The sequence below is a fragment of the Plectropomus leopardus genome, chromosome 24 (genome assembly GCF_008729295.1).
Source record: "Plectropomus leopardus isolate mb chromosome 24, YSFRI_Pleo_2.0, whole genome shotgun sequence".
In the NCBI taxonomy this organism is placed as follows: domain Eukaryota; kingdom Metazoa; phylum Chordata; class Actinopteri; order Perciformes; family Serranidae; genus Plectropomus; species Plectropomus leopardus.
This window is the reverse complement of record NC_056486.1, coordinates 13,908,227-13,934,941: the sequence shown is the minus strand read 5'-3', so window position 1 is coordinate 13,934,941 and position 26,715 is coordinate 13,908,227. Positions and strand designations below refer to the sequence as shown.

General features: G+C 39.1%; 1 protein-coding gene across 1 annotated transcript in view; it reads right to left on the bottom strand.

Annotated features, from left to right (window-relative positions):
- kcnh7 (potassium channel, voltage gated eag related subfamily H, member 7) overlaps positions 1-26,715 on the bottom strand; it is a 93,526-nt gene that overhangs the window by 23,209 nt on the left and 43,602 nt on the right. The window contains 8 exon segments of the mRNA XM_042512823.1: positions 1,837-2,036; positions 2,914-3,081; positions 3,189-3,420; positions 13,303-13,728; positions 20,291-20,505; positions 21,953-21,976; positions 23,881-23,901; positions 25,390-25,869. Coding sequence (XP_042368757.1) covers positions 1,837-2,036; positions 2,914-3,081; positions 3,189-3,420; positions 13,303-13,728; positions 20,291-20,505; positions 21,953-21,976; positions 23,881-23,901; positions 25,390-25,869 — 1,766 coding nt within the window.

Below are 26,715 nucleotides of genomic sequence, written 5' to 3'. Positions count from 1 at the left end.
TTTATTAGTATTAAGTGTCTTACGGATACCCTTGACTAGTTCTGAACTAGAGGTTGACTGAGGGGGCTTATAATGCATTATACATATACTTACAGGGGATTCCCACAAGCTAACATTAGCTACAAGAATGCTGAAATGTGCGGTTAGCTTGCAGGCTAAAAGCAAACATTCCAACTGCTAACCTAGTTTGCAAATAGTGTATGGTAGGTGATAAAAGGTTATAATAAAGCATAGATTCTTATAAAGGCATGGCAATGCATTACACTTTTCAGTAAAAATTATGATGAAGCATACATTATTATGAATGCATCAGTATGTACCTTACTTTATTTATTGATGCATATGTGTTATGTACTTTACTTAAGCTATTGCACGACCTGTTATAGCACATTATGAGTCCTTACTACAGTTGACTGCTGATGTGTGTACAGATGAGTATAGGTATTTATGATGTATTATATGCCTTATTAGATGTCAGTCAACCTATACTTTATAACTAGTCAAGACACTTGATACTTATAAATCATTATAAAGTCACATTTATAATGTTTTATGACTGTTATGTGTGTTTATGAGTGTAGTCCTATAGCATAATGAAAGCATTCTAATTAACTATGAATGCGTTCATAATGCATTATAGATGTGGCCTTCTTAGAGAGTGTTACCTAAAACTTTAATGCTTTCTGTTACTTTTTGTACAAAAAGCTAAATGCTAACGACTCACTCCACTGCTAGAATGAGACACAGCTAGATGAGGCTCTACCACTGAGGGACATTCATATCAGCATTAGTTGTGTTAACACATGTACCTCCTGCTCTTACCAGAGTGGTGGGGTCATTCCATTTGACATGAGGCAGACATGGAAAAGACAAACTTATATAAGTACCATGAACAGTATCATGATGAGAAAAGCCAGAGTTACTCTAACTGTGGCTTTCACTTCACTTGTGGCTATGACTGAACATTGCACAGTATAATCAGGATGAAAACATTATACCATGCCAGTGACATAGCAAGATCGCTTCACGATGTGGTAAGAGCATTTCTCGACAGGATAGTTGAAAATCACACAAATGATATTGGAAAGAGAGAAGAAGCAAGAACAAACTTTAAGGGGAAGTTCACTCCAAAATCAAAAATTCAGATTTCCCTCTAATCTGTAGTGCTATTTATCAGTCTAGATTGTTTTAGTTTTTGAATGTATTGCCTTACTTTCGCATGCTTGAAATGTCCCAAAATGATCATTTTAAACATGTCCAAATCGTTTGTACAGAATTTAAGGACGGCATCTTGGACAAAAGGGAATGCGGATCAATATTTTTTTCACCATTTTCTGACATTTTATAAACCAAAAAACAAATCAATTAATCAAAATAGAAATGAGTTGATTTTTCTTTTTAAGGAAAATTAATTGAGGAGGGAAATATTTTTTTCCTGCAAGTCTAACATTATACTGTTCACAAAAGATTTATGGACCATGTTGATTAACATGAGCATGATTTTCGAGAAAAGACATTGCTGTTAAGCTTTTCAAATATATTTTTTGGCTCTTTGAGCATCACAAGCTGAATGCCATCTAGTTCCCTTGTATTGGGTAGAAGGCAGACATCTCTTTGGTCGATATCTCCAACACTCAGCAGCTCACAGCAAAACAATCTAGACTGATAAATAGCACGACAGGCAAGAGGAAAAATTATCTGTATTCTTGATTTTGGGTTGAACTGTTCCTTTAACTTGATTTTTTTGTTACCACTGTGGGGAAAAAACAAGAAGCTAGAGGCAAGAAGCCCCTCCCCTATATAACAGACACAGTGGCACACACACTCCTCTCGTACCATATTCATGTCGATGCCGTTGGTGTATGTCCAGGCGTGTTGGAAGTACTCCTCCAGCCTCTGCCTCAGCGGGTTTGGGATCTGGTGGAAGCGGATGAATTCTTTGACCCGTAGCATCTGGAGGTGATACCTGGCTGTACCTGAATACAACCTCTGGATGATGGCGGACACGTTTCCAAAGATGCTGGCGTACATTAGAGCTGGGAGAGAAGCCACACAGGTGAACATTGAGCCGCGGTGGCTGAGGCTGCTTGTACACTAACTACTTTACTACTGTTTCTTCCAAACAAACAACCTCTGCTGCTGAATGACCTCCTATGTGTCAGCTTTTTCATAAGACCCAACTGAGACTGCAGTAAATCTGAGGGAGATAATCTTACATTTAAATATGGATCTTTCCTTTAACCCTTTCAAACCTGACGCAACATCACATTTCTTGTGCTGCTCTCAGACATATTTTACAACTATTTAAACCTTTAGGCCCTGAGCAAATTGGTTTAATTTCTTTCATAAACATATTTTTAAAAATGCAATGATCAACTGGGCAAGAAATTTCCTGCAAATTGCAAAAAAACCCCCCAAAAAAACAGATGTAGAACATTCTTCTAACAAAAGCAAGGGAAAACATTTCCAAAGAGCTATATTTATCATTATCATAATTCTATAATTAAATTATTTTATAGAATTACTATCATTTTTAAGCATTTTTTCCCAGGTCATTTCCATTCTTTTTTTCCAAGTTTTCCATTTGTGTCTTTTTCTTTGTTTGGAGTTTTTGTGCTAATTTAAGGTAATTTTCTTGCTTGTTTTTTTCCTTATTTCTTGCTCATTTCATCTTATGTTGCACATAACCATTTTCCCACATTTTTGAAAGGGCAGATTTCAAAGGGTTAAAATGACCATGATTAATTGTTGATTACATTTTTAACTATTATTGGCTTGCATCTTTTTAAATGACTGCAAAAGTGCATTAAAAAAAGCTAAATGAAGCACTGTGTGACTCATTTTCTCTCATATAACCCTTCAGTAATGACAGGATTCTAATACTAAATGTTCTGTGACTCAGCTGTCACTCACATCCAATGAGCATGACGCAAATGGAAAAGATCTTCTCAGAGTTGGTGTTGGGGGAGACGTTCCCAAAGCCCACGCTGGTCAGACTGCTGAAGGTGAAGTAGAGCGCTGTGACGTACTTATCTTTGATGGAGGGGCCAGAGCTGGGGTCACTGTAGTTGTATTTTTTGCCTATAATGAATATCAGCACATACTGAAAGTTAACAAATCTGACTGGAAAAATGGCCCTAAATTGTACATTCTTACCACATTTTTTGGAAAATAACAAGAAGGATCACCTATCGACACCCCCAGGTTGTCCAGCCAGCCTATCTTATGCTCCAGGTAAGGCTTCTCCACATTGCCAATGGCGTACCAGATGCAGGCCAACCAATGAGCGATAAGGGCAAAGATGCACATAAGCAGCATGAGGACGGCAGCGCCGTACTCTGAATAGCGGTCCAGCTTACGGGCGACTCGTACCAGCCGTAAGAGACGGGCCGTCTTCAGCAGACCGATCAGAGTGGTGGTCTACGGTGAAAAACGGAGAGATGAGCATGAAGAAGTTAGTAACATGAAGGTATATATGGTATATATGATCAATCACAGCACATTAAGGTTTCATCCATGTTTGTGAGAACATGGACGCTTCACACACAGAAGATCTATACAATCAGCACAGTTTTCACGGTGGACACCAAAGGTTCTTGAGTTATGGCCAAAAACATGTTGTATGAGGTCACTGTTACCTTGACCTATGACCTTTGACCACCAGAATCTAATCGGTTCATTTTTTAATCAAAGTGGATGTTTGTGCCAAATTTTCAGACACTGCCTTCACGAAAATGAGACAAATAAAAGGTCACAGTGACCTTGACCTTTGATCTCTAAACTCTAATCAGCTCATCTTTGAGTCCAAGTGAATTTTTTGGTTAAATATGTAGAAATTCGCTCAAGGTGTGAGATAATCAAATGATCAAGTGTCTATTGAATGTGCAGTTTTTTTGTCTTTTAAATACATGTCGTATTTAGCAATCATTGTAATTAATTTACAAACACATGAGGAGCATTCTTGTTTTGCTTTTTAAAACTTTGTATTTATCTTATATGTTTTTAATATGTTTGATTTTTGATTCCCTTTTTTTGCACTGTACTAAGATAGTAATATAAGGTCTGTTATTCTGCTCTATTTTACAGCATGGAAAATCTATATTAAAAATATGGAGAGAAAATCCCCCCCTCCAAATATCTGAACTAAATCAGCAGTTATATCTTGTTAAAATGTGAGCTTTATTTTGTCCTATCAAGGCTAAATTTATATCTCTGATGTTATTTCAACATGTGTGAAAAAAAAAATCCTGCGATGACAAATTACTTCTGTTTTGAATTATTTATGTTATATTATTCAAGTTGTATCTTTATTCATTTTCTATGAAGTACCTTATTTTTCTTTTATTTATTTTTGTCCTTTAGCTGAGAAATTTTTTTTCACTCAGGTTTGTGCTCATATACTTTGTTGATATGTTTGACCTGCCTTATTTTTGTACAAAAAAAAAAAAAAAGAAAAGTCCTGCATCATCTCAAGTGTCACCAGACACCGATACTAATCTTCCCAGCAATCAAAGTGAACAAGCTGTTTGTCTTCTTTCAGTGTCAAGGGTTAGGATCGGGGTCATGAGGAGGATCGGCTCGGTGCAGAGATTCAAAAACATGTGCAGCTTAGGAATGCTTAATCTTATTCACACGCACACACACACGACATATAGGAGACACACAGACTAGACAGTGGATCATTCCTGGATCATTCCTGCTGGTGTAAACAAATCTTTCAAGGTCTCAGCGTCCCCGAGTGTCAACACGGCTGCCTATGGCTCTGCAAATCACGCAGTCAGTATGGAAGTGGCTTTAGTGGAACAGACTGGTATGCAAATAAGCGTATGGGAGAGCGGGGAGAGTTGGTGAATCATTCATTTGGCTGATGATGAGGCAATTTTGAATTACTGCATATGACAATGGCAAAATTAGCAGTAAAAAAACATAAATATGAGCTGCTTGGAGCCTTTGACAAAGCCTCGAGACCAGTCAGTGGGAAGTAAACAGTGCATAAGCAGCTCTGTAGAATACACAGACACACACACACACACACACACACACACACACACACACACACACACACAGAGTGGCGTGCATACATCACAATGTACACACACTGCCTTCTGTTCTCTTTAATTTAAAGCACTGTAATCCTCCCATCTCAATTTTCTAGCCCGACTAAATTAAGACAGTCTATGGGAGGAGAGTCGGGGAAAGGGGGACAGCACAGAGCCATAACACGAGTCCGGATTTATTAGTGTCGTGCAGTCCGTAAACACAATAAGTGAGAATGCTAATAGGTGCTACCACTCCCTATCGCGCCTGACAATTATCTAATATCCTCGGGGAAATCATTACCCGCAGCCTCCTGCAGAAGTTGTGCTTCCTTCACGTCCTTATTTGGGCCTCATGAGCAGGTGAGCGTAAATATAACACTGCTTATCCAAAGCATTGGAAGCAGGAAGGAGGCCGGTGGAGGTTTTTTTTTTTTTTTTTTTTAAGATGATTCATGAGGGAGAGTGAGTCTCTGTCATGGTGAGGAAAAGTGCTGTAGCTGCTTGTGATGGGTCCATTAATGAGCCTCCGTCCTCCCAATCTCACCCCTAAATCACCGCCATCATTCACCACTGTGCATCCGGCCAGCGCGCCCTCTCACTGACAACTGAGCGAACAGTGAATGAATCATATATAGGAACAGATGAGCCCTAAATTATCCATCATCTGTGAGCGTGCGCTGCCTTAGGTGTAGTGACTATGTGAGTGACCTGCACAGATGACACAGCACATGCTGTATGATGTGGCCCACACAGTGTAATGTTGATTAAAATCTGGGCTTACAGTAAGTCCCAGGCGTTTGGAGCTGAGGAGCCAGGCTAAAGCTCCCATTAGCAACCAGCTGTATAAAACATATCCGCTGAATATCCCTCTGGCCATCTGCCACTGCGGCTTTCCAGGCTCGTCCGGCCACTTTAAACACCAAGAGTCAACCCAACTTAGGATGTAACCTTTTGACTCTTATTCTGTGGACACAACATGGGATCTAATGCTGAAGGTGGGCTCTGTTTATCCTCTGTATCGCACTGCTATTTGGGCGATCAGATTTTTCTGTAAATGCTACAAATCAGTGGAACTCAGTGCCGATTTAAGGAGCTGCAGCTCTAATTTGTTTTTTTTTTTTTTACATGCATTCACTTGAATGTAGCTTTTAATTGTGTATTTTTATGCTTTTTTGCGTCGTATTATGTTGCATTGTCTGTCTCGTGTCTCCTTCTTTGTATCACTTTATATCATGTGCTATTGTGTATATTATTTGTCTTTGTCCTTTTTTTGTTTTCTACCACCTCGTATTATTATTTTTAGGTATGTTTTTGTTCTGACCTGCCGAGGGACTGCAGATGCAATTTAGCTCTAAACTATAATCTGGTACGGTGCATTAAATGATAACATTTATGTTTAAAACAAATAAATCACATAAATTGCTTACAAAGTAGTTATATAATAATTCTATAAAGTAAGTAAACCAGGAAGCTGAACATGATGTATGAAACTGGACAGACACTGATTAAGTTCAGCCACTGGGCACATTTAAAACTAGCAGTTTTTTGACATGTGGGAGCATTTTTTTGTGTTTCAGTTGATTTTGTTTAGATCTAACGCTGCTCTTTACAGGGTTTTCCTATAAAACAATGACTCATACAGAAGTAATCCCTCTCAGTCATCATTGGCAGTGAATTTTTCACTCTGCTTTCTGCCTGTTTTTTTCCACTAATTTTACTAGTAATTTTACTACTAGTTTTTGAACTTGATTTCAAATCATTTTAAATCATCTTTTCTTCTTTGCACCTCTTCTCTGGACTTTTACTTTTCTAATGGTAATTTTTATTTTAATATTTTTACATCATTTTGTAAGTAATTTTACCTTTTATAACTCATCTCATTACTCTTTTATGGTAAATCTGTATCCTTCATTACGCTTTATATTTTATTGCTCTGTGAAGCACTTTAAATCGCCCTGTTATACAAAACGTGCTATACAAATAAAGCTGCCTTGCCTTTGTTCGGGACGTCTCTGAGTGTTTAACCCCACAGCTCACAGGTGAGGTCCGGACTTGAGGAAGTATTTCACGAATATAAAGACTGTCCTTTAATAAAACTAGTCTGTCTCTGCAGTAAAAAGATGCAAATACTTTTGAAGTTGTCCAGAAAAAACAGAGAAAAAGGATGTTTTTGCTTAAGAAGGAGAAAACCTACAGCTACCAGAATGCACCGACCACAGCAGACCAAAAGAGGGGTGAAGTGATGAGTCATAAAACGTGGAAGTCCGTTTTCAATAGCTTTTTGCTGCTGGTGATTTAATTTACGCTTCAAAACACAAAAGTGGTGTTCCTCTGTGAAGATTATCACACTAAACAAAACGTGTAAGTCTCATAAACTTGTGTTCGTCACAGAGCTTATTTTTGGCGATAATTGAAAATCCGATTCAAAAGTCCCATAAGGTTTTTGACGAGGAAACGAGTGCGATGCTTACTTCCTGGTTGGCCTACAAAAATACGTCATCCCTTCACCACTCTGTAAACGCTCACACTCGTGGGTGATGTCACAAAATGGCGGCTGGTGTGAAGCAGTGAGCTAAAAGATATTTCTGAAAATGTTAGAGGTGAGAAATATGCAACTCAGTGACGAATCTTATCCTGTATTTGATCAACGATCAGTGGTTTGATCTGAAAAGCGAAGCAGGCTGATGCCTACTTTCTGTTCACAAACTCTCACTATTGCAGCCGAACAGCTATTTTTGATTTTTTTTTTTCTTAAAAGTAAAATAATTTTGAGTTTTAGGGTGTGTTTTTTTTCCATAAATTGTTTTTAAATTTTACTTTAATGTTTTGGGAGGGCTTTTTTCTTTTCTTTTTGAAATTTAGAGTTATTTATTTTTACATACTTCAAAATTGTGGATGGTGTTTTTTTTATTTTCTATTTAAAATCCTAATATTCTGTTCACAGGGGTATTTTTTTAGAAAAATAATATCAAGTATAATTTTAATTTTTGTGTGTTTTTTTTTCTATTTCTTTTTTATAATGTCTGTGGGGTTTGGGTTTTGTTTTCTTTCTTTTTTATTTTTTTTGCATAGGGTACTTTTTACTTACTATACTTTAAATATACCTTCCTGATTATTCTCACTTTTACTTGAGTAACATTTTTAATGCAGAACTTGTAACAGAGTATTTTCACAGGTTGGTATTAGTACTTTTACTTAAGTAAAGGAACTGAACACTTCATTACTGGTCATATTCCCTCTGTCACAGAGACACAATATTGTTTTGTTGCTCATCTAATACAAAAGACAACAATATAATTGTCTGAGTAAACAGTTGTACATGGATTTTGAACATAAGTCTGTGTCTATTGTGACGGTTTGCACAATTCCAGCAGGGCAAAAGTGAGATTGAGGGGGCTGCCTGTTACAATGAACCTGCCTCCTCTCTCTTCTTTGTTTAGCTCAGCAGCTGCTGCAGGTTTTTGCAGCATAATAGAGTTGGAGTGGAGTGCGTTTCTGTTGTCTGCTTTAACCGACAGCAAAAATAATGCATGTTTTAACTGAAAAAACAAAGCCAGAGTGAATGCGAGGGGAGGGGGAATTAATTAAAAAAGCGTGATTTGCGTGAAAATATATGAAAAAATCTGCCACAAAAGAGCTTTGTGCGTGTGTGGTTCCCTTTGAGCTCAAAATTTAATATTTGTGAGCATAAATAGCTGTTGTCCCTGGATAAACTCCGATCAATAATAATTATTGACATGGGCAATTTTCCGGAACTGCTTCACTGACGACAAATAAAAGCCTGACTGTGGACTAATGTTTGCTAATTTATTGCTGAGTACTGAAAGAGATTTCTCTTGCGAGTGTTTAGGACCACTGAACCAAAAAGTCGACTAATTTTAAAGTAAAATCACCCGCGCCCTGAGACATTTTGGGTAAGAAGTGTCTTGGCTTAGTTCAGCTGTTAATGTGCATCAACAAAACCCTGAAAATAATATTTGAATTCTGGTTTAGAGCATATTTTCACACTAAGCCTCTGTAATTCACCATTACCAAACTCTGGGCACATGAACGAGGACATGACAGGAAAACAAGCTCATTTAATCACAACAGGACATTAATATGAAAATGATGGAGGAGCTCAAATGACTCCTGCAGGAAAATTCTGCACCGCACCATTTCTTTTCATTTGCCAGCCTGCAGAGCTGAAATCCAGCACTGACAAGAATCTCTCACGGGAGATTTCAACCTGCCATGTTTCTAATGAAATCAGAAAAAAAAAAAATCTTACCATATTGTCTGTTTCCAGGCAACAAAGGTGCACGGGATTATGTCTAAAAATAGTCTCTGTCTCTGCACAAAGAGCTAAAATAACACACCTTAAAGACAGGAGCTAAAAGTGTGCATGGATGTGTTATTTTCAGTTTGTGCTCGTGATTGGAGGAGCTAAAAATACAACGTTTTTGTCGCAGCTCATCCTGTCACTGTGTGCTTTTGACACGAGCTGTAACGGGAACACACATTCTGTCACTGCACCAGTCATCTAAATGTATGACGAGGACATACATCGTGCTGTGGCGTCCCTCGGCTGTCCGCTCTTTTTTCTCCACCTGACACTCACTGATGGCCTCCAACCATGGACCCCCTCACAGGAACACACACCTAATGGTAAATAATGACTCTGCAAACCAACACACTGACATCAGGGCCTGCCCGCAACACACACATCAGTTTGGGATGTTGTGTGTGTGTGTGTGTGTGTTTAAGGGGGGTGTTACGTCACACATCCTAACATCTGGCATTGTAACACATTTTAGTAGCCTGTGTGTTTCTCCTCTGCATGCTTTAGTCCAGTGGTGGAATGTAACTAAGTACATTTTCTCAAGTACTGCACTTAAGTGCAAATTTAAGGTACTTGTACTTTACTTGAGTTTTTACTTTTTGTGTCACTTACTAGTTTTACTCCACTACATTTCAGAAGAAAATCTTGCAGTCTTTACTTAATTGCAATCATCTGACAGCTTTAGTTACTTTACAGATTAAATTTTTGCATAAAAAGATAAAAAAATATATAAGAATATGGTATTTTTTGTAACGAATTAAGTTACCAAACAGTTCCCACAGGCAGGACTGCAATGATTCTTTAATTAATCTTAAACGACTGACTTTTTCCCATACTTTTGAGGTTTTGGGGGTGTTTATTCTGCGAATATTTTTAAATAATTTTCTTTCTTTTTTTTCTTTTTCTGACAATTTAAAGTTTTTTTTCCCTATTTTTAATCATTTAAAATTTGGGGAGTTATTTATTAATTATTTAAATCATTTTTTGGTTTTTGATTTTTTTTATGGTGATAATTTAGAGTTTTTTGGGGTGTTTCCTTTTTTATAATTTTAAGGTTTTTAGGATGCTTTCTTGTGGGTTTTACATTTAATAATTTTGAGTTTTGGGGCGTAAAAGTTGTTTTTTCTCCCTTTTTTCTAATAATTGTAAGGTTTTGAATTGTTTTGTGTTGGGTTTTATTTAAGTAGCATTTTTAGTGAAGGGGTTTTACTTGAAACTGAGTATTTTTACTGTGTGGTATTAGTACTTTTACTTAAGTAAAGGATCTGAATACATTATCCAACACTGCTTTAGCTCTTCCATAAGAGATGTCAGAACTGCAGCTCACCTAACTTATTAATATTCAAGAGTACAGTGGGATCTAAATTTAAGGTAAGCATTGCAGTGTAGGCTCATAATGATTGTTATTGCACTCTCTGAACTGCTCTCTGCGAGCGTTAGATAACTGGCAGTGCCACCTCCCTCAGACACACATCACGAGCAAAAGCAGCTCTCACTGGCAGAGCGGTTAGGGAGGCTGAGACCTTTTTAACTGATTTGGATTGCCCGGGGCCGTCCAGTCTGGCTCTGATGAAGAGAGAGCGCAGGGAAGCAGATGTGACAGCCGGGCGTCAGATTGCTTTAGTCGTCTAAACAGCTCAGAAACATGACTGCTGGAGCTGCGGCTTCACGTCATGACACAGGAGTAATGAAGGGGGGAAGCCGCTCTGCAAGGTGAAAAAGTTTGCGCTCTCAAATTTTGGGCTTGTCAAAAAGTTAGCAAGGTAAGTAAGTAAGTAGAGAAAGTAAACTTTCCCGAATCATTAGACATAAAAAATCTGTTTCTGCGTCACTTAGTTCTATACTACATGTCAACAATAAAAACTCCAAATGAATTTAATAAAGTGAGCAGGTCGACAGCTCAGCGCTATTATGTTCCATGATCATTTGCTTTCTTTCTTTGCTGACAGCATCGTTATAAACCTCCTTAAAATCAATCAAATGCAATTATTCTCTTTTAACAGTCATCTGAAGGCAGCTGCACTCAGTCTCTAACTAGCTGGATGTTGCACACTGTCAAAGCACAATCATGCACGGATGACCCGCAAGTTACATTTCCTGTAACCAACACCAGACTTCTGCAGAACGACAACAGAAGCTTTCTGCATGTCTTTTCAGGGTTCATCAGGAGCAAGTTAAAATAAAGGACTTCCAAGTACTTTTTCCACTCATTTTTAATTTCAAGGATGAAATTGTGTTCTCCACAACCAGCTGTTACAAGAAAAAATTGTAAATTTGTAAAAGGGAGCAAACATGCTACCAGAGTCTAAAATCAACTTATTATTAACTGTTTTTTTACTGGTACAGCTCAAAACTTGTGCTAATGGCTGAAACTCCAGTGTGAGTGTTTTGCAGGCTAATGAAACATCCCATTGCCGACTATTTACTGGTGTTTACCAAAGATTGTCAAACAATTGCTGAATATTGATAGTGAACTGCCAAATGTGATACGACAGTCGAACTGGTATCATATGAAACTAAAGCACCCATTGGCACCATATGTCAAGCTGCATCTCAAATTAATCTTCAGGTTGCGACTTTAATATAATGTGACTATAATATAATGGTTTTTTATATAATTTGCATCAACCAGCTAGAGCTAAAGGGGACAGGAAAGGGGGAGAGACCACAGCGACAGAACAGCAGCTAAAAGTATGGCGGAAGCTATGGCAAAGTATGAGCCTAAGAAGTGTCCAAGAAAAGTTTCTGGAGTGGATGCTCCACATAGTAAAGAAACTTAATGTTCAGAGGAAGAACTGAAGTAAAAAAAGAGACTTGCACCACCCGAGGAGATGCAGCAAGCTTACTTGGCGGCATATATCATAAGCACACGTCGACAGTGTTTGTTTAATTACTCTCCCTGCCAGAGAGGAGGGAAACAAAAGTTCCGCACTGCAGATTTAATCAGCCAACTATCTCCTTCCCTGACTGTCAGCAATTATTTTTCCAAATCTCACTGAATTAAACACATGAAAATAAAACATGAAAAAACTAGATACACTGCTGTGTGGTTTTATGCCTCCAGACACCAGTCAAGTCTCACGTACAGTTTACATCCACACCACAGTTTTAAGGTTCTTATGTTATGGCCAAAAACATTTTTTATGAGGTCACCGTGACCTTGACCTTTGACCACCAAAATCGAAACAGTTCATCCTTAAGTCTACTCAAACCTTTGCGCCAGATTTGAAGAAATTCTCTCAAAGTGTTAATGAGTTATCACGTTCACAAGATTGAGACTGACAAGGTCGCACTGACTTTCACCTTTGACCTCTGGCCAACAAAATCCAATCAGATCATGTTTGAGTCCACACGAAGGTTTGTGCCAAATATAAAGAAATTCTCTCAAGGTGTTCTTAAGTTATCGCGTTCACAAAAATGAGACAAATCCAAGGTAATGGTGACCTTGACCTTTGACCACCAAAATCGAATCAGTTTATCCTTGGGTCCACTCAAACATCCGTGTCAAATTTGAAGAAATTCTCTGAAGGTGTTCCTGAGATATTAATCACAAGAATGAGACAGAAAAGGTCACTCTGACTTTCACCTATGACCTATGACCACCAAAATCTTATTAAATCATCTATGAGTCTAAGTGAAGTGCCAAGTTTGAAAAAAAAAAGTTTTTCTTGAGATATCGAGTTCACAATAATAGGCCAGAAGGATGGACAACACGAAAACATAATGCCTCCAGCCTCGGCTATGAAGGCGGAGGCATAAAAATATTCCTTCTTCTTAATTCCTTTGTGGGGATATCGAATAAAATTGTAAATAACACACTAAAAAATCACTGTAGAATCTTTAACATGTCAAACAATAATAAGCTCTCTCTCTGAAAAACTCTCTGCGTGATTTCCGGACTGTGAGTGCAGCAGGACTGAGTAATAAATCCTCCACTCTTACCTCATCTGATCCGGAGCCAAAGATGAGCAGGTCGAAGGGGATGGCCGCCACCATGTCTATGAGGAACCAGCCTTTAAAGTAGTGGATGGCGATCTTGGCCGGGTGGCTGACCACTTCCTCGTTGATGTTGACGTACGTGGTCCTGAAGTTTATGAGGATGTCCACGATGAACATAATGTCCACTATCAGATCCACTACGTTTAAGGGGGAGCAGGAGTAGCCGCACTCCCGCCTCCTCTGCTCCTCGATGTCGTTGAGGAGGAAGGCAGCAGAGTAGGGCGTGAAGATGGCGGTGTAGATGACCAGCAGCAGGATAAGCCAGTCCCACACTGCTTTGAAGGGACTGTAGTGAAGGATGGTCCACTTGTCCATACGTGGAGTTTGGAGTTTATACTCAGGCAGCACGTCTGCACCTAGAGAGAGGACCTGAGGAGGAGGACACACAAAACACAATTTATCAACTAAAATAAAATATCGAGACATATTTTTCCAGCAGACCTCTTTCCGTGCATGGGATCTAGTGCATTGAAATACACCAATACCTCGTCATTCTCCACAGCAGCATGGTCCACGAGGCGTTTATGTCCATCAAAAGAAGTCTTTTTTTTACAAGTCTTATTTCAGGGAAAACAGAGGAAAAAAAGTGTGTGGTTTGTTTCTGTGTGGTGGACGTTAGAGACAGAAATGTAAAATGTGTCAGTCCTCTTAAGTCCCTTTCCTCTCTCTCATGGTGATGTGCTTTTATATCGAGGTGTGTTTTGTTGTGTTTAGTTAGAGTTGTGGATTTTTTCACGATTACCTTATGCGTTGTTCAATCTGGGTCATTTCCGACAAAAGCCCTCTGCTATTTTTAAATTTTAAATTTTATATATATATATATATATATATATATATATATATATACATATATCACTATTTATAGCACTTTTGTAACCTTTTTTTTGTTTTGTGTGCCTATTTTCAGGTATTTTAGGTATTTTTCTCCTTTACTCATTTTACATATTACATATTACATATATTACATATTCTTGTAAATAAAATGAACACACTCAATTTCTCCACTGTATAGTATTTCTGCATAAATTCCCATGCAGCAGAAGAATCATAAACATGCCTTGAGGTTTAGCACAACATGTTACATTCAGTAAAATGTAAGTACAGTTCGATATAAACCAAGGAGCTTTTTTTTTTTTATTTCTGTGCCTTTACACTGATGCGCGTGCTGGGATGTGGCGTTGAATTATGACATACCACTGAAGATAAGGTCATGTAAAGGTCATGTTTGTTGATATGTGAGTAATCTGACTGTAGGAGTTGAACTTCAGCGCTGCGACTGTACACACTGTACAATCCTAACGCACTTCATCTAGCAACTCAAAGAAACACCCTGCATGAGCTGATTACTGGAGGCATGAATTCCCCGCTCACACAAATAAATCATGCAAGTGTTAAGTGAAGGATGAAGAAAAAAGCTTTGAGTCTAATAATTTGAAATTTGAAGTATGCATAAAAAAAAGGTTAATAAAAAAATATTGTGTTTGCTTGTGTGACAGAAATATCTGGGCAAGTTGTTCCGAACTTCAAACAGAAAATAAAACTCTTTGAGGTACAAAAAAAAGAAAAAAAATCCAAAGAACAACTGCATGCGTAAACTCTGAAGAGTGTTTTGCATGGAGGACGGAGTTATAATCCATTTCAGCGAGCCGGGATGTCGCTATCATTATCTCCGTTATTACAGTTACCATATATACCTGAATGGCTTTTAACATCAATATTACAGCGGCGTCATGGACCATTTCGGATAAGAGTCTCAATGACTTGGAAGTAATTATAGGCGCGGGCAGAGGATACATCTATTCATCTAAGTGTCTGACACTTCAATAGCCAGGAATTTTCAGGGCATGGCTCGCTCACTGCTGATTATTGTAGCTCTAAGGAGGACCGGCGGCGAGAGAGAAGCAGATCGAGTACATGAGCTGGAAGGGCAGAGAGACAATTACTGTGTATCAGCGAGAGAACGGGACAAAGAAAAGATCCTGTACCCATCGCATGTGCCCTTATCTCTAACCTGGTCACCTTGACAACCCCTGTGATTGAGAGGAGACGACTGAGGGACAGAGGGATGATGTATGGGACAAAAAAACGCTGAAGTGTTAATAATTGAATTGGTTATTAGAAACTCCTGCCCTCTCTGCAATGAGGAGGGTCAAACGCTTTACCCTCTGATACGGGGTAACCTTTGAAATCGATGAGAATCCAAAGGACGGACAAAGAGAATGTGTTCTATTATTCATCGGGCTGCCACTTCATTAAAAAGCGGGTGTTCCTGACGCTTGTTTCATTACGGTCACGACACGAGGCGTAATTGCTGTTGACTTTCGAATAACTGTGCTTCGATTGCCGTGGTCTTAAATTGATTTCTGTTAGACGCAGCAGAGAAAGAGGTGCGAACAAAAAGAAAAGCTTTCACGTTCCTATGACTGTTTTAAGAACTGAAGAAAAAAAAAACCTGTACCAATTATTAGGTGTCATGCTGGCAGTGACATACAAAGAGATTTTCTCGGTTTTGTACCCATGACTCGTTTGTGTTTTGTGAGCACCCTTTGTTTACTGGGATCCTAAGTTTTGTTATTTTTCTTTTCTCCTAGGTTAGAAATTTTTTACACAATCCAAGAGCGCTCTTACCAAGATAAGAGAAAAACTTCTTTTTTTTGACATCCACAAATTGTTGCCCAATGCCAGTGTTGAACATTAACGAAGTACATTTACTACACAAAACCTCTGTGAAATCGTGGACTATCCCCTCCCAGAAATCCCTCCTACACGGCCGCTCCCACATATAAGGGGCTTGTCTTTCCATTATCTGTCTCATTATAGAAAAAAAATATTTTTTAGTACTATGTAAGGGTCATTTTCATCTTGTTTGTTTGGTATATTAACTTTTTGAAAACAAATTTTCAGGTAATTTTCTGTAAATTTTTATTTCTATTTTGGGGGACAGTTTACATGTGAAAATCAAGGCAATTCGCTCAGGTTTCCAAGGGTTAAATAACATTTAGGGGGTGTTACCTGTGCGAAAACGTTACTTAGAACTCATTTGTCAGCACTTCTGGGTCAGTGCAGATTTGGATGTTTCAGAATGTTTGTTGCATGTCGAGTTGATTTATCTTAATTTATATCTCAACAGAAAATAAAGCAAATGAGAGAACTTGAAGAAAATGTTGCCGAATGAAGCCAAATGTTTACGTCCTCGCACAAACATTGCTCTGCTGTCACGCCGTGATGATACAAACAAGACGGTAACTCTGCATTGCACCAACAGCGCTCCCCGCCATGGATACATTACCCCTCGGCCTGCTGGGAAGCCTGGGAGGAGTTGCTTTGTTGGCAGGATGACAGCTCTGGATTAACGTGTTGTAGCCAATCTGTTTCTAAATAAAATATCCCATCTCAATTATTTAACCTACCTACTGTATGCTATGTGCACTTGGCGCAAATGAACTCTCTTGTGGGATAATGGAGGGCTCGATGTGTGTTTGGCTTGGCTTCAAACAATATGCAAATGAGCATTAGCTTTCTCCCCTTCTCCGCTTCTTTGACGCTGTCAGGGCTGGGCTATTATTTATAAGAGCCGAGTGTTGTTTCATGTTTCTGCGGTTAATCACGTGGCTTCTGTCATGAAAAATGATGCATGTAGCTCTGGTTTTGATTCCATATCAGGCTTCAGATAACCCCGGGACATTTAAAACGAGACATTAACGGACAGTCGTGGGCATCTAAGAGATGTGTGTGCATGAGCTGCATGCAGCGAGACGCTCAAAGTGTAAGAAACAGCATGGGAGCTGGAAGTCTGCGTTCTCTCCGGGCTGACCAGCTAAACCTCCATCTGCCTGGAAGGCACCAAGGCCAGGAGAGAAGCGGGTCTGTTCAGACGCCTTGATCGCTGCTTCAAATTAACCCAGAGGAGGCCGGAGTCGGTTTCGAGACATCTGCTGCCGCTTTGTGTTCCTCACAGTCAGGTGTCTAGAGAACTGTTTGCAGATCTAAACTGTGGAAGATGGGGATACGCCGCAATCCCCCCATGACTTATGTTTCTGTTTGTTACTATGATGATTTTAATGCTCAGCAGCATGCAGTAAGCAAAACACAGAAATGACACACCATATGCTCGGTCGTAGGAGGAGGGGAGGGGAGGGAAGGGGGCTTAGACAGACAGTCAGGGTCCCAACACATTATCCTGAACAGAATTTCAAAACTATTCAATGACTTTTCAAGGAGAATAACATTTCAGTGACCATTTAAATTGTATAACACAAACAAAACTGCATAGCTCCAAATTAGGGTTGTCAAAAAAATCAAAGCTCAGATACTAATCAGAGCTCCCCCTTTAAAGTCTGAGATTTGAATCATAAGTCAACTTAGACTGCCTCCAGTCAAGCAGCCTTTTTTGTCTGTGCAGTGTAGTTCTTGGGATGTTTTGGTCCCCAAATTTTGCTGCGCAGTGAGTGCTCTTGACTTTCTTGCTGTTCTTTGGAGCTGCGGACACGCAGGAAGCAGCACAGAGGAGGAGAGAGCTTCTGCTTTAAAGTGGTAAATTATAGCTTACAGCAACATAACACAATACAATCTCTGGCTTTTGATATTTAGTAATAGCAAAAAATATTGTTTCACATTTAGGACCTGTTGTTAGCGCCGTTAGCTTGTGTATTATCTGATGTGAATGTCGCTGTCATACTGAACGTCCAGCAGAGCCTGACAAATTTTAAAATCTATGGGACACCAGTGCTAGTGTAGACTATATACACACTGATTTTTGGGCCCCAGTGTGCTACATGTTACAAAATTGCATTAAAACCACATTAACAAGTGTGCTCTCTCTGCTGGGTAATAACTTTGACTTCAGCAGCGGATGGCGAGGTCAGTGCGGTCTGCTCTGCCTCTGGCTCCGCTGAAGTTGCCTTTGAGTGCGAACAGGGGTCAAATTTTGTGCCCTCTATCCGTTACACCATTAATGGCAAAATGCAAAACTGAGACCTAATCAGCGGTTTGGGGCAGCCTCGGCGTACTCCAGGGAATACATTAAGGTACGGTCCTCGTCTAACCCGCGCTACTTTTCAGCTCCAGCAGGGAAGGTGAGAATGACCTCTAACCTTGTCCGTAACTCTAGAAATATAGCCCGAGCTCTGGACACTGTCTGGCAGCGGTAAGAGAATCCCTGATTATCTGCTACAGGTGATAGACACCTCTGCCGTTTTACGTATCAAACCCCTTGAGGTTCAATTACTCATCACGTGGCGCGGGTGGAGGGAGGGCGTGGATGCAATCTGCTGACTTCATCAGCTGCTCAATCTGTGCGAGGCTGATTTGTGATGATAGTTAGTGATTTTATGATGGACATTACTACTGAATTCCAATGTCTCTCTGCTCCAGTTTGCACAACCACAGAGACAATCAACAAAGGATCAGTGTATGAATTATTAATAAATGCTAACTATACATGCCCACGACTGCTCTTAATTGTTTTCCAAACAAGATCTTACAAACAGATGGCTGGGTAATGGATTTTATACTACACTGATAATAACAACCTCTGACATGCAAAAGATCGCTTTTAGAGGGAAAAACCATGCACATTAAAATTAAAAAAGCCCTTAAGGTTTCAATGTGCATGCTTGAAATACTGAACATGGGAATGAAATTAGCACTTAAAATGGGGATAAAAGCAGCGCACAAATGTTAAAGCTGTCTGATCTAATCAGCTTTGATCAATGCGGCTGTAAACATTAGTTGGTTAGTCGATTGTTTGGTAATTATGCTCCTGTCAGGCCAAATTGTCATTAGTCGGGCAATAGCTGGTGTTACTTAAACCCTTAGGGACTGTTTGGTGCATTTTACACGTTTTTCATTCTTCATTTTTTGATAATTTTGGCTGTGTTCATGCATCTGGCATACATTTTTTAATGTGTATGTTTGTTTGCTCTTGTAATTTACAGCTCAGCTCTTACAATAAGTCTAAAATACACTGTGTAAATGAAATTATTACTTTCATACTGTTTTTTTCATCTAAAAACATAGTGGCATCATGACAAAAACCTGGCATTTGAAGGTTTTAAATTCTGAAAATTAATGAATATTTGGCATTTATAATTACGACTGGTGTTGGTTAAAAAAAATAACTCAATGAAAGTTGAAAAAATATTAATGCCTAATATTTTTTAAGCTTGATTTTGAAAGGCGCATTTTGTTCGCAGAGCGATACGAATGTGTAATATTAAAGTTGGCCCTAAGGGTATACAAGGCTGTGTGTTCACAAAACAGTTGTATTGGCTTGACTTCTTTCAATAACATGGAAAAAAGGCAATAAGCAACTTAGGAAGAAATGACATTGAAATTAAAGAGAAATTAGTAAAAAGTACAAGAAAACTACCTGAACATTAGCACACACACAAAAAGAATACTGCAGGTAAGAATAATGGAAAAGGACTTCAGTTCTGTTTTGTGGGTTTTCTCTCTCTGAACTGGGGCCATGATTTGCTGCATTGTGCTGTACTTTGCATATTTACACATTAACACATATTTGTAATACAATTTTCAGATAACTTTTATGTCATTGAAAGCAAAATTATAACATTCAAATCACTGTTTTCTTGACAGACTCCCTTTCAAAAAAGGAACAAGGTGCAAACAAACGTTTTTTTCCATGACGAAAAGGAGCGTTTCTTCTTTCATTTGAGCTATTCTGTGTTTTCAGAGTTTTTGTACAAAATATTCTGTGGGTCTTGAAAGATGACTCAAAATGGCAAGAAAAGCTGGCACAAGCCACTTTCCTTTATATAATAGGGCTGGCACTCAATGAGTTAAGACCCCAGACATATGAACTGAATATGCTTTGGACTCTTTTGCCACTTTTGGCACGAATACAGAGGCTTTAAAAGGACCACGTGATCGTAGAACATTCTCAGAGCGCTTCACTTGGTTAGCATCTTACCTGCGTGACCTTGTCGGTGACATTGTGTGTGCGGTCTTTGACCTTCGGGGCGATGATGGTTTTCTCAGAGGACGGAGGGGAGGGGCACTTCTTCTCGTTGTTGGCCTCTGAGAAGTTGAGCGTGATGAGGGGGATCTTGTTGATGGTGCTGTACTTGTTGAGATTGGAGTCGGAGGTGGAGCCCAGCAGGCTGGATTTGATCTGGCTGAGCGGCCCTGGAGGAGAAAGGCGACAGAGGGAAGGTGTCGTCATCAAAAGTCGTCACATCTTTTACTAACGCTGGGCTTATTGTTGATGTAGGCGTTCTGAATCGTGGACATCAGTCTCGTATTCATTTGTGATTGTTGTGACATGGGTAGCGAGCATGGGGTGGCCCTTGCTTTTGGAGTGAGTTCAACCACAACACAACACACGGAGGATACAACAGATACTGAAATATAAACTCGACACCCTCTGACTGACTCGTCTAGGGTGAACAGGCCTTTCAGAGTTTCTCATGAAAAGATAATGAAGAACACTGCTGGTGAAAGAAAAGAATGATTTAATGCACAATCAAAGAATGCAACTCCACGCAGTTAGTCAAACCACTACGGAGATATATTTCTCTCTATATTATTTGTGTGAACAGATTGACAATCTGTGTTTTAATTTGAAGTCTGTAAATCTAAAACACCTTACAAATATACGAAAAAAGATATTTTGCAAATATAGAACAAATTGGCAAAAAGTATTCAAATTTTTAAAAAAAAATCTCTGAATACATTCAAATAATTATGAGTGTTGGTCACTGACATCCAGACATCTCTCTACAACCTTTCGGAAAATGGGAAAAAAATAAAAATCCAAAATAATGTCATCATAAAATAGCTGATTGACACATGTGACTTTGTATTGAGACTGACAGACAGTTTGTCTCAAAACTGCGTGTAAAACACAAATCCACAAATGAAGAACTGAAATCCACAAATGCCTTTTTTTTATTCACAAATAGAAACTGGATTTACAAATACCTGCTTGAAACTACATTTTAGAAATATATTTACAAACGCTTTTTAATCATTTGTAAATTATTTAAGCGTATTCACATATTTTTCTTTTTTATTCGTAGATTTTGTTTGTGTATTTTCAGATCCATTTTATTTACGAAATATTTTTCTGTGTTTAATTTTTTCTTGTATTTGTGGGATGTTTTCTACTGATTTCACATTATCACATGGATTATTGATCTGTTCACACAAATAATGTCGAGACGAATGCATCTCCACAAACCATCTGTCTGATGACAAGTTGAAAATTAACAAAATCTCCTCAACGTTCTCTGAAAGTCCACAGCTTCATAAAAACTGACTCTCAGACATCAACTGCCCTCTTGTGAAAGCATTCGACAATATGTGACAGCACTACACACACCAACATGAGACCCAATGAGAGTGATAAAAAGTGAAAATTGCTGATTCAGCCCTGTGAGCCAGCAGAGGAAGGTTGCACTGTTTTTTTGCCCCCTTTTTTTCACAAAGTACGATACAGTGATTGAGAGTCAAGGACGGAGAAACAGACAGCTGAGGATGAGAGATTGCATGCACAGCGTCAATGCATGCCACAGTAAGGATACATCATTGCAGTCATGAAAAATAACTTCAAAAGGAAAAGCTGAAGCCATACCCCCAGCCATCCAGGAGCGAGACACTAGCAAACCAGGAGAGAGAAGAAATAGGGGGTAAAGGGGAGAGTGGGAATGTGGAGGGGTGGTTGGATTGCAGGGTCAGTTGTCATGGATACAAGTACATCAGTCATATTATGGCATTTATCGAGGAAACTAAAGAAGAAGGAAGGGTCATTACGTCAGTGACAGCAGTCAGATTTTGCCAGACTTTGGTACCAAGTCACACTGTGTTCTGTCATATCTGTCGAGCCTTTTGACCGAAAAATGCTTCCACAAAATAAAACAAGGAATACCGCAACGTGGTTTTATGCCTTCACGCATCAGTCAGAATGCACTTAAGGTTTACATCCATGTGTGTGAAAACATGGATGCTTCACACACAGAGGATATATACAGTCAGCACAGTTTCAAGGTGGACACCCATGAATCTTGAGTTAAACCAAAAACATGTTTCATGAGGTCACTGTGACCTTGACCTTTCACCTTCAACCAACAGATTTGAGTTCAATCTTGAATCCAAGTGGATGTTTGTGCCAAATTTCAGGAAACTCCCTCAAGGTCATCTAAAGAAGAAGTTTCAGCTGGTTGTGATCTGAAATCGTCACGATGAGATGACACTGAATTATACAGTGTTCCTATAAAAAAGTACTGTACAAAACAACACAGCTATGATCTGTTTGGAGACACAGACGGACGGATGGACGAATAGATCGATAGAAAAATGTACTTAAGTGATCCCAAGCTGGGAAATTATTTTGTTACAGAGTAGGATATCCTCTGCACTGGAGCGGCGAGAACACAGTGATACATACGTCACAGCAGAAGAGAAAAAAATCATCCATAGACGACTAAAACTGAGCACATTCTTTGAGACTATGATATATGTAGAATATCTATAGAATGCACAACATAAAAAATATACTATGATAAACTTTTAAAAAACAAACATTTAAATTCTAAATGCTTAAAACAAATTTAAATATCCTATATAAAAACATACTATGTTTATGTGTATGTGTATATACATAAAAACGTGCATTGGTATAAGCTAGTTTGCAGTTGGGTAGAGTTGGAGAATTATATGTGCAACTAATAATGCAAAATAATGAGTAATAACAGGGAAAATGAACCACATTTCAATAATGGTGGAAGCATTTCGTCAGTCACAGATGAAACAGCAAAGATATGACTGAACATAATTGGACTTGCGGGGCCAGCTCCATTTACTGCGACAGCAGTGGCACCAAAGTCCAGCACCAGTGCAGACTAACGTAATAAACCTTCCTCCTTTCTTTCTTAGTTGTATTGGCATTTATCAGGAAAATAAAGCACTTTGGCAGCTCTGTGCGTCAACCTTTATAATAGTACGAAACATTTTGGGAACTCCTCATTTGATCCTGAACACAACTAAACAGAAATGCATTGAGTCATAATCAGCGAGATAATGCTGTAAAATGCATGCAGCATCAGCACTGCTATGGGTCCATTGCAATTTAAATTCTTATGGGAAAAAGGACAAGGGTGAGTAGTATTGAATTTTAATGTAAACAGTCAGGTTTCTATTCATTCACTGAGGCATGGCAAAGAAAACAGAGGTTACAGACAGTGGGAGGTTTCATCTCGTAAAGCTTTGTTGATTTTCTTCAATGAACAAAAGCAGGAGAGAGATGTATTGCTTCATGCAAGCGCGTGCAGAGGTCAGTGTGTTTTTTTAAGCGAGCCTTCCCCTGGGCCACTGGCTTGGGATCAGCAGGTTGTGCGCGCTGAGACCGAGTCATTTAGTGCTGTGCCAGTGTTTTCAAGAACTTACAAACACAGGCAGTCAACACAGACCTCGGTTATGAGGGGAATTTCATGCAGCAAGCAGGCGCTGTCGTCCAGTAGACATGCTAAAATTCAAAAAATGCAGCAGGCTGATTTTTGTTACCTTTGATATTGCGACCATTGTCTGCGAGGAGCGTCGGAGAAGAGAGAAAAAGGGCGGTGAGGGGAGGTGAGAGAGGAAATTCTGGTGCTTCCCTGATGACAAATGGGGACTGGCATCAACCCCCCGCTACTGTCCCCATGAACAATTCATTACTATGAAGTAGACAGATTACTGTGTCAGCCACTGGGAGCTATTTGAATGAGGATTGTAGATAAGGGGATGGGGGGAGACTGATTGGCCTGGAGGAAACGGCCAGTCTGGGGCACTTTTACCCTCATCCAAATGAGGGCCAAAAGGCTAATGAGTGATCCAGACTCAGGGGAAGATCAATAGCACACAGTGTAGATGGTGACTCAGTATAATACTGATTAAGAGGCGGAACGCCAAATCTCCAGCCTCCTATTTTGGGACCGCAGGGAGTTTGGTAATTAATAAAGCCAAATTATACTGGATGTTTGTCATAAGTAATAAAACCCGTCACAGGTCTCTTAATGTAAATTACAACACTTGGCAATCATTAATCATTTTGCGGTCTTTGTTATCAGCTGACATCACTTCGGGAAATAGTGTTGGAGCAGTGCACACAAAATACGCACGTCAAGGGCAAACGTTGACTTTTTAAGAACAACTTCTTTTTTTACTATCGCTGAAGTCCCTTGCATTTTAAAAGCTTATCTATGGAAAAGTCTGTTTTAAGTGTTTGGGCTCTAGAGTTTCCACATCACACTTTTAAAAGGATGCTTTTCCAATTTTATCTAACCAGTGCCTAGATTTCCCTCCCGGCAAAACTCATCTAAATGACTTCATTTACATCATGTGGAGGAGTTTCACTGGCTCTTAAGGCTGTTCCTCGAAATACAGGCTGTACTTCTGCATTTTCGTATTGACTCATTGCCTCAAAGAGTCCATAGCTGATCGAGAGTTACCTGCCCCTCTCTCTTTTTCTCTCTCTCAAACTTGGAATCTGATCAAATGGTAAAACTAGTGCTGATCGAATATAAATCAAGACTGCATTACATTACTACTGTTTTGGGTTTCATTGTAATCACATTAAAGAATTATTATTATAATATAATCATAATTATAGAAATAATAAAATTAAAAATAATTTTAATGTTTTTCCTGATTTTTTTATGTATAATTTTGAGTTTGGGGGTGTTTTCCATTTTATGTAAAAATTAAATCATTTTGAGGAATATTTTGTTTTTCCTCAAAAATTTTTAAGGTATTTTTCTAAAAAATTTTCTGTATTTTGGTACTTGTACTTTTAATACTCTAAGTACAATACACTACTGGTAAAGGGGATATGAAGCAACTGACGGACGACCAAATGTAACGCACCGTTGCCTTAAATAAAATAAAAGTTTTCTCTGGGTTTGAGAATTGTGAACAACATTTGGGATTAAGTAAGTACACAAATCATCAAATATATCTTGTTGTTTTTAGAGATTTCAAAGAGGAAAAGTGACACGATATTTTGAAGGGCATAGTAGAGCAGGAGATTCCTACCTTCGCTGGCGTGTCTGTCCCTGAACACCATCTTGGAGTTGGACCCAAAGCCTTCCATGTCGTGTACGGAGGAGGCTCTGCGAATGCTGCACACGCTCTCTCTGGAGGCGGTTGGCGTGAGGCCCGGGATCGATGGAGCTGCGATGAGCGTGTCCTCGTTGCTCTGGTGTTGGGTCTGGGCGATGGACTCGTCCTGGTACGTCCGATCCCAGGGGCCCTTGGGTGACGAGTGGTCCAAAGGCCCGGACACAGGGGTGGAGCAGTGGCTGGGGCCGATGAGGGCGCGGGTGTCATTGGCGTAGGAAGGACTGCAGCTCTCGCGGGTGGTGGGAAGTTGGTAGTCTCGCGTTGCCACTGAGCCATCACTGTGGCGAGGGGAGTCCACCATTACGGCATCGGGGTCTTCCTGGGGAAGGGACTGCTTGCTGATGCCCAGGAGAGGTAAGGCCGGGAAACGGAAGCGGAATAATCTCCCTTTCCCTAAAAAAGAAGAAGGCAGAGCAATGAGATTACATCATCTTCATCTTGTTCCATACGACAGGGTTCCCACACATTTTACGACAAAATTTCAAAACTTTTCCGTGACTTTTCTAGTTTTTTTTTTTTTTTTGCATCTACAATAAAAGCAGGAATACTTTTAACTAATCAATATTGGATATAACAAACTTCAACACAAAACTTTGTTTAAATGCCTTTTTCAACATCATATACAGGAAGTTCCCAGCAACTTTTTTTAAATGACGTTCAGTGAAATTTCTAATAAAAAATGAATGAAAAAAAATAGCTTCCTGAGTTTTTACAAAGTAAAAGTTCCTCCCATGCTGACACTTTCTTTGGATGTATTGCCGACTGCCTTCCTTGGTGTTGGTTGAGTGTAATACACACATTTTTTGATTAATTAATTTCATCTGGGATAAAATAATAAAATATCTGACTAAATACCAAATATCGTACAATATTGTGATAATCGGCCAGGCCGATAATCTGTTGATCCCTACTACAAATCAATGAAAACTTTTGTCATCATCTGTTTTCCTCTAAAGCGTTGCTGTTGTTATTATACAGGCTACTGAGACTTTAATATCTATTTGCAACATTAATAACTTCTATAATCAAATATCAATACATGATGTTCGTGTCTGGAAACTCAATTTTTTCCATCAATAGCGGCAGAAAATAAATGCCATTATGTTACATTAGGAAGATTATCTCAAGATTACTGTAACAATTTTATCACACTCAACTAAATTCCATGACTTTTCTGAAACTTAATGAATTATTTGACTTTTACAAGCCTGGAAAATGTGACTGTGAAATGTTATAACT